At 40.0% G+C, this 8,750-nt stretch overlaps 1 protein-coding gene across 1 annotated transcript in view; it reads left to right on the top strand.

Moving 5' to 3' along the window:
• The first annotated feature begins 191 nt into the window (after window positions 1–191).
• rad23b (RAD23 homolog B, nucleotide excision repair protein) overlaps window positions 192–8,750 on the top strand; it is a 16,217-nt gene continuing 7,658 nt past the window's right edge. The window contains exons 1-7 of the mRNA XM_016533731.1: window positions 192–423; window positions 2,189–2,270; window positions 2,502–2,581; window positions 3,889–4,076; window positions 6,489–6,541; window positions 6,644–6,771; window positions 7,962–8,035. Coding sequence (XP_016389217.1) covers window positions 358–423; window positions 2,189–2,270; window positions 2,502–2,581; window positions 3,889–4,076; window positions 6,489–6,541; window positions 6,644–6,771; window positions 7,962–8,035 — 671 coding nt within the window. The 5' untranslated portion in view covers window positions 192–357. The remainder of the gene's footprint in view (window positions 424–2,188; window positions 2,271–2,501; window positions 2,582–3,888; window positions 4,077–6,488; window positions 6,542–6,643; window positions 6,772–7,961; window positions 8,036–8,750) is intronic.

Genomic DNA, 8,750 nt, shown 5'->3' with positions numbered 1-8,750 from the left:
TGTGTGTGTGTGTGTGTGTGTGTGTGTGTGTGTGTGTGTGTGTGTGTGTGAGTGTGTGCGTGTGTGTGTGTGTGTGTGTGTGTGAATATGTTGGCATAAAAGCGTCTGCAGATTTCGTTTTCAAGGAAACGCAACAAAAACACAATTTCCCATCAGCACTCTCGCTCACGCTTGCAGTGACGCGAACGCGTCGGTGCGCGGCGCATGCGCAGTGTGACGTAAGGGGGGACGGGCCGTCGAGTGTTTATGCGCGTAATGGCGGCGGACAGGCTGTGATGAGCCACGGCGAAAAAAACACAGCCAGCGATCCAGCCCTAGGTCAGTTTCTACACCGGCGACACGGAAGAACGCGAAAAAATGCAGATCACGCTGAAAACCCTCCAGCAGCAGACGTTTAAAATCGACATCGACGCGGAGGAGACGGTGAGAGGCGAGCGCGCGCCGCTAGCGGCTAACAGCTAACCGATTTCTGTCAGCAACGTCAATAAAACGCACGAAAACTCCACACAAACACACTGTAATAATTACTCTGTAACTTAAAATGAACTTTTGAGACTCGTTGCTGTTTGCGCCTGGCGCTGTTGACGGTGTTCTGTGAACGGGTTAGCATTAGCACGTTAGCTGCTCATAAAATGAGTTTTCACTTTCGCCAGAACAGCATAAAAGTTGTCTAAATAAGGCAGGAAAGTGATTTAATCACTCTAGAATCACCGTAATCATAATTTAACCATCGTTGTGACTTTTTAGGCGTGTCAGACGGAGAGTTAGATGGTAATTTGTGTGTTTTAGCAAGTCATGCTGTGCCGTTATAAAGGTTGTAACGTGAGTGTGTGAGTGTGTGTGTGGATGTATGTGAGTGAGTGAGTGTGTGTGTGTGAGGTTTATATGAACACACACACACACGCGTCTCTGTGTATCTGCTCCGTGTGGTTTCCAGACACTGAAATGACAGAACTGTAATTGAACACACACTGATGGATTCGTATTTATTGTCATTAATTCAGACACTTCATGTCTTCATCAGGCTGCTTTGACTGTGTCTTCTAGATGAAAACTTTACATGTGCAGTTGGTTTAGTTTGGCATCATGAGAGCATTGATGAAAGTTCATGAAATATCTGCAGCTTTACAGTCACTTTGAATGACATTACATTGGTTTAGAAGTCTGAGTCATTGTGTTTAGTCTGTTTCTGCTGTTTGCTTCAATCCACAGTCATGTGGGGTTATCTCAGTCTGCTGCTTGTCTTTGTGTTTTGCTCCCTGTTATTCAGTTCTGATAACATTCACTCATGTTAGTCTATTACGGTGGATATTTTGGATATACAAGGGGTCGTTCACCCAAAAATGATTATCTACTCACTGCATTATCTACTCGCTTTCAAGTTGTTCCAAAGCTTCTTTTGTCTGTTGAGCACAAAAGAAGATATTTTGAAGAATGTTGGTAACCAAACAGCTTACAGTCTCCATTGACTTCTATAAATTAGTGGGGTTTTCCAGTATGGGGACCAGAAGCTGTTTGGTTACCAGCATTCTTCAAAATATCTTCTTTTGTGTTCAACAGAAGAAGGAATCTCACAGGTTTGGAAGAACGTGAGAGCGAGTAATGAACAGTTCCTTTAACTAGACTGGCAGTTTACAGATGAGTTACATTTAAAAAACTCTTTATCTGGGGCAAACGACGAGTTAAATAAGACACAATCGTCCTCTGATGAGATGAAACACAAGTAGTGAAGGGTCAAAAGTCAGCCGGACCCTTAGGAAGGAAGACCCTCAGTGGGTTTAGTCCACACTTCCTGTTTATCCGACCTTTTGGAACGGCTTATTCTTAGAAATACTCTTTCTCAGGAAAGCAGCAAACAGTTTGAGCAGCTTTCCATATCTGGCTCCAATAAGTCATTTTTTGGAGTGCAAACAGCCGCGTCGAATCCACTTCCATGTTTGCTTTGAGATCCGATTGATTTTGGACTTTGGTAAATGTTTAAGTCTCAATGGCTAGATCAGACAGTGGAGTTGTTTTGAACTGACATCCTCCACACTCATAATGCTCTGAACAAATGATCTGATGAGCTGTGTAATGATGGTTTTACAGCGTCACTGGTTTTAGTGCTGAGCCGGACCACAGAAAAGCATCTGCGTGCTTGTTTGCTCACTCAGAACTGATTCCTTTTCTCCTGCTCTGTCTTTCACAGGTAAAAGCCTTAAAGGAAAAAATAGAGAATGAGAAGGGAAAAGATAACTTTCCGGTGGCGGGACAGAAGTTGATATATGCAGGTACGTCCTCAGCGGTGTGACTGTAGGCCGTCTGTGTCCAGCTGATAAGAACGTGACCCTGCGTAACGCACATGATTTGTCTTCACAGGTTATTGTGTTAAATGCAGTGATAATGTCTGTTTATGCAGGAGCATCGTTCTGGCCTCCAGTCAGTTGGTGATGACTGACACCTGTCAGATTCAGACACGATGAATAACGGCTCGTTTGTTTTAATTATTTTGTCCCCTGCAGGCAAAATCCTGAACGATGACATGGCTCTCAAGGAGTACAAGATAGATGAGAAGAACTTTGTGGTGGTTATGGTAGCAAAGGTGAGGCTTATCAGACTTATGCGTGCCGTTGCTTCTTGACGTCTAAAAAAATTCTGACATACTAAAAAGGAATTTTAAAAACAGATAAATGGTTGAAGTGAAAAGAAAAGTTTCATTGCTTTGAGATTGAGGCCATTTTTGGATCTAAATCAAGCATCATGTGCGGTTGCGGTTTTAGGGCCCTATGAAATCGGTTTTATTTTCCCTTTTTTTTTTTTTTTTTTTTTTAAATTTTTTTTTTAAAAGAAGCGCCAGATTGTCATAGCTTGGTTTTTTTTTTCCCTTTTTTTTTTTTTTTTTTTTTTTAAAGCTTATTCAATTTTAATAATCAAAAAGTATATTTCCGTGATCAATTGAAATCATGAAACCTGTGCATTTTAATATCAGTTTATTAAAAGTTTATTTTTAGGGCCCTATGAAATTATTTAGATTTTTGTTTTCTTAAAATCTGTTTTATTTTTCTGGATCCTGTTTTAATGGTTTAATAAAATTTTAATAATCAAAAAGCATGTCATGTTTCTTAAAGAGGTGGTTCACTGGGTTTTTTCTAGGCTTGATTGTGTTTATGGGGTGCAGTCTAACATGTGTTAATGCTTCGTTTAAAAATAAACGCATTCTTTTTCACATAATTGCATTAAACTGCCAGAATTTTAAAAGACGATATCTCCGTTTGCGTTGAACTTTAAGCTTCGTAACTTTGCAGATATTGTTTATGCTCAAACAGCAACATTACACACTAACTAACATTTAAAAAAGTGAAATCGCAATCAACCACCCCTTTAACAACAATTCAATTAATGAATTATATGTTTTTACAATAATAGGGCCCTATTAAATGTTTTTTTCCCCCAAATAATTCTGATTTCTGATTACATTTTTCTGGATTTAATACAAATGTACTAAATAAAAAAATTTTGTAATTAAATGAAAACTTGAATAATTTAATCTTTCAAACTGTATAAAATGTAATAATTTCATTTATGTTTTAGCAAACAAAGTGAGATTTACCGTTGAAACATTCTCAGACTCTAGTCCATATTGTGATTTCATGAAGTGTACTGACCTACGTTTGAGTTATTCATACAAAAGACGACCGTAATGATTTAGTTTCTCCTGATTATTTCCCTCTGTCTTTATGACCTTTACAATTTAATTCACTCTTTTTGATGTGGTACATTGTAAGATGTCTGTATTTAAACGAGCTCTGTTATGATTGGCTAAACTCAGCCTTCTGGTGAAGCTACTGAACACTGAAGAGAAATGATGTACATGTAGAAGTTGTGAGTAATGCGATGTTTCTCCTGCAGGCTAAAGCTACTCCTGCATCAGCCTCCTCCTCATCTGTTGCCACGGCGACCAGCACCTCCTCCAGCGCTACAGCGATAGCGAGCCCCACCCCGTCTGCCGACCCGGCCGCAGAAACCCCGTCTGAGAGCGCGGCCAAAGAGGACAAACCCGCCGAGGAGAAACCCTCGCCCTCCTCTACACCCGCCAGGTAAACACACACACACACCCCTGATGCGACGCATGAGTGTCCGTTTATATACCAGGACTCAATGTCAATCAAGTCGAATTGAGTCGAAATGTCAATCAAACACAAATATCAAGGAATTCTATTTGACTATTTACAGGGTATCTGCAGAAACCAATTTAAGGCTTTTTATGACCTGCACAAATAAAATGAATACCGTATGAGTGGGGCAGGGCAATAATTTATGGTAACATATTAAACCGTAAAATGATTCCGCATTGATTCTGAGATTTTCCGAAGGCATCGTGATTCTCTCTCGAGTCGATTCTGAGCTTAGTTTTTAACAGCAGATGGCGCTGCGTGCTTTAGAAATAGCCGTATTCTGCTTGCTTCCAGTTCCTTACACACGCACCATTTAAACCTAAAATAATCATTCATAAAGTTCGAAAAGGTTGAAGCGAACTACAAGGATGTTCACAGTGGGCTGTGTTTACATTAATCTCGCATCATAAAAGCAGAGGTGCAAGTACATTTAACCACTTACATGACTCAGCCGAACGCACAAGCGCTCTTCTTCGTGAGCATTTGAGTGTGCGGTTAAAAACTAGCCTAGAGCGCCATCTGCTGTTAAAAACTAAGCTCAGAATCCATTCCAGAGAGAATCACGATGCATTCCGAAAATCTCAGAATCGATCCACGAATCACGATGCATCGATTTATTGTCCTAGCCCTAGTCCAACGTATACATCTTTATATGAATTTAAAGCATATATATATATATATATATATATCTTACAGTCTTAATTCTTTTAGAAGGCACATTAGTTTCTTTCACATTTACAACTCTGCGTAAAAACATGGGTGGATTTTCACATTGATCTGAACAGAAACAGCAGACGGGCTGATTGAAACGCTGCACATTCATTCTCTGCCACTAGGTGGAGCTTTTGAGACAGCAGAAATACAGCGTTTTCCATGGTAAACAAAGCAGCGCTGCGCTCAAACGCTGCTTTATCAGGCATTGCAGGAAAGATGAAAGGAAAATGCCAGAAACTTGTCTGAAGACTGTCTGCTCCCTTCGGAGATTCATTCATATAAAAACACCCGCGCCGTGTTTTGAACCCTGTATTTAAGATGGTAGCCAGTAGGGGTGTGCGATATATATCGTCTGCGATAATATCGTAATTGTTGTTTTAACGATGTGCAATTTGACATTATCGAGTATTTTGCAAAAACCAAACAAAACACCTACGGAGTGCACGCATACATTACGTGATGAAGTCTAGTGGGTTAAACAGTGCTCGTGCGCATTTAGAGAGTGTTCTTTCACTGCATGATTCAGTCTATTAAAATGCATTAAGAAAGATCACAAAATTCAAGATATGGGGGCAGAAAGTGTACATATATCATTTCATATAGTTAAAATCACATGAAGAGTGCCGGGTTTTTTTTTTCTTCAAAAATAAGCATGATTCAGTTCAATAAACAATAAGTTAATATTAAGAGACTTACGTTTTAAACACCATATTGCCTGTTTTTGCTCTATTTCGTCAACCAAAAAATTATTCCAAACAGCCACCACAGAACAGTTTTGCCTCTCTGAGCAATGACGGTGTTTCGTTACTGAATGAATCAACCGTTTAAATGATTCGGTTCAGTCGCAACGACTCACTTGTTTACAGTGACCGATTTTAATTTCAGTATCTTTTCATTTCAAACATCAGTATTCAATGTTTTATGTTTAAAATATCAAAACATTATGCATTTGTAACTGCAGGTTAAACCACTCCATGTCCCTCTGAGCTGAATTAAATAGTGTGTAAATACATCTAAATGCCACTTCAGATGCAACTTTTTTTATTTTGTTGATACTGGTTTCATTTGTTTGGTAACAGCCTAAATGTCTTATTATTCTAATTGACTGATTAAATGTAACAATTTGACTCAAAAGATGCACAAAAAATGGCTTTATTAAAGGTAAAAATGCCCATAAAAGGTAAAAATCTATGAAAATATACATTTCTGTTCACTGATGTGAACTGACCACACAGAATGAAGAATATAAAAAACTGCAGCTGTCCATGTTAGTCAGATATCAGCACAATAACACACTCGGCAAAATATCGCCTAATTATCGTTATCGAAAATATCCCAAAAAATATAGAGTTTTTTTTTTTTTCAATATCGCACACCCCTAGTAGCCAGACTGAAGACACAATAGCCCCGGGACGTCGGGCTAGTGATTTTGCGATCCCTATTTACTCAATTATTGCTAATTAGACATGAGTGCTGTTGCTGGACTGGTCTGGTCTCTCTTCTAAATCCAGGACAGATGTTGAAAATGATGATGACAAGTAAACATCACGTGGGATTTCTTTCCGGTGTGAACATCATTTCATATTAAGCTTGGTTTTTTTTCTTCTTTTCCTCCTGCAGTTCTGGTTCTTCAACAAATGCAAACATATTTGAAGAGGCGACATCTGCGCTGGGTAAATAAATCCACGCGCATTAGCATATTCACACATTCTCATTCATGTCAGGTGATGAGCTCTGCGGGATGAAGTGAGTTGGCGTGTGTTTTGCGTGTGCAGTGACGGGTCAGTCCTACGAGAACATGGTGACGGAGATCATGCTGATGGGATACGAGAGAGACAGAGTGGTGGCGGCACTGAGAGCTAGTTTCAACAATCCTGACCGCGCCGTCGAGTACCTGCTCACGGTGAGAGACCGACAGTCTGCATATAACACCACAAATCAGCGGATTACAGGGATTTAAGGCAAAACACCTCAGGTTAGGAGGGTACAGTTTTAACTTTTAGGAATCATCATTCTTTCACCAGTTGATTAATCAAGTCAAGTCACCTTTATTTGTATTGCTCTTTATACAATATTGATCGTGTCAAAGCAGCTTTACAGTGTTAAACAGGAAAATAGTGTCATTTTTCAGCAAAAGTCAGTTCATTGATGATTCAGTGATTCATCATCCAGTTCAGCTCTCTTCAATAGTGTCTGCAATCAGTCAATTAAAACACAGTACATTAAAATTGTTTTGTATTACAAGTTTTCTGAAATGCTGTTTAAATATGCAAAAACTAATTAAACATGCACTTATTTGCATGCATTAAATCACATAAATCTGAGCATTGGATAAAACCAGGTTCATTGTTGACATTAGAGTTAAACGTTTTTGGATTTCTCTTTTTATCCCTCCGTAAGTCAGAAAATACTGTACTGGAAACACATTTTCACCATGTTTGTTAGGAGTAAAATGTTGTATAAATCAGTGCGAGGGACATATGAACAAACCTTCAGAATACAGAGAGGAATAAAACTGAAAAGTGTGGTGAATGTAAGAGAAAAAACTTGAAATTGAGATTGAAATCTACAGACTCAAATAGATAAAGGCCCGGTTTCACAGACAGGGCTTAGGTTAAGCCAGGATTAGGCCATAGTTCAATTAGGACATTTAAGTCGTTTTTAGAAATATGCCTTAAATAAAAACATAACTGCTGTGCACCTTGAGACAAAACAGTGAATCTGACATATTTTAAGATCAGTCAGTGCAAGTCTCTTTCAGTTGAAACGGCTCAGACATGCGTTTTAGTCTGGGACTAGGCTTAAGCCTTGTCTATGAAACCGGAGGAAAGTGTAATATAATAAATGTCTATTTTGCATGCTTACTTTCCACTAGTCTTAAAGAAGACACGTTATGGAAGCAAAACGGACCAAAAACTGAGCAGTGCATGAGAAAACAATGGCTTTGCCTGTAGTGTCTTTGCATAACAAAGTGACCACTCCAACTGGCTATATTATACTTACACTGTCTTATTTTAGTACGTGTCGTCTTGTACATCTATGCTGCGGATGTGTTTGCGATGCATCTTCTGAGGGTGTGTGTGTGTGCTGTAGGGTATTCCTGCGGAGGGCGAGGGCAGTGTAGGAGGTGCTGACCCCGTGGCTCCTGCGGGAGGCGCTCCTGCTGCGTCCACAGGCCTCTCTTCACCATCTAGCACCGCTCCGTCACAGCCCAGCACAGGATCAGGGGGTGAGCGACACACGCTACACGTGCTTCACCGCGTGCATCTGAGAGCACATTTCTCTGACTCTGTCCTGTGTGTGCAGCGAATCCTCTGGAGTTCCTGAGGAACCAGCCGCAGTTCCTGCAGATGAGACAGATCATCCAGCAGAACCCGTCTCTCCTACCAGCTCTACTACAGCAGATCGGCAGAGAGAACCCGCAGCTCCTGCAGGTACACACACACACACACTGGCTAGTTGACACCTAATGTTAAGTTGGGACCAATGTGGCACAAATGCATTTATATAGACGTATATTGATACGAGGGGTTTGAGGTGGGTCAGAGCAGGCATAATTCTGGTTTTTATGCTGCATTGCATCTTTCCTATGAACTTTGAGCAGGCACAGAGCAGCCTTAACTTGTCTGTGTAAAGGTGATTAAATAATGTTATTTGTTTGGAAAAGCAACTTTTGAGTGTTTTCTCCTCTCATTTGTGACCCTGGACCATAGAACCAGTCATAAGGGTCAATTTTTCGAAATTGAGATGTATGCATCATCTGAAAGCTGAATAAATAAGCTAGTGCTGGGCGGTATGACAAAAAATTTATATCACGTTATTTCTCAAAATTATACCGGTTTCACGGTACATGACGGTATTTTTTTTTCATGCATGACCGGG

The sequence above is a fragment of the Sinocyclocheilus rhinocerous genome, unplaced genomic scaffold, assembly GCF_001515625.1.
Source record: "Sinocyclocheilus rhinocerous isolate Xijiao unplaced genomic scaffold, SAMN03320098_v1.1 scaffold124, whole genome shotgun sequence".
NCBI lineage: Eukaryota > Metazoa > Chordata > Actinopteri > Cypriniformes > Cyprinidae > Sinocyclocheilus > Sinocyclocheilus rhinocerous.
The sequence above is the reverse complement of the archived record's forward strand: the minus strand, read 5'-3'. Positions and strand labels throughout refer to the sequence as shown.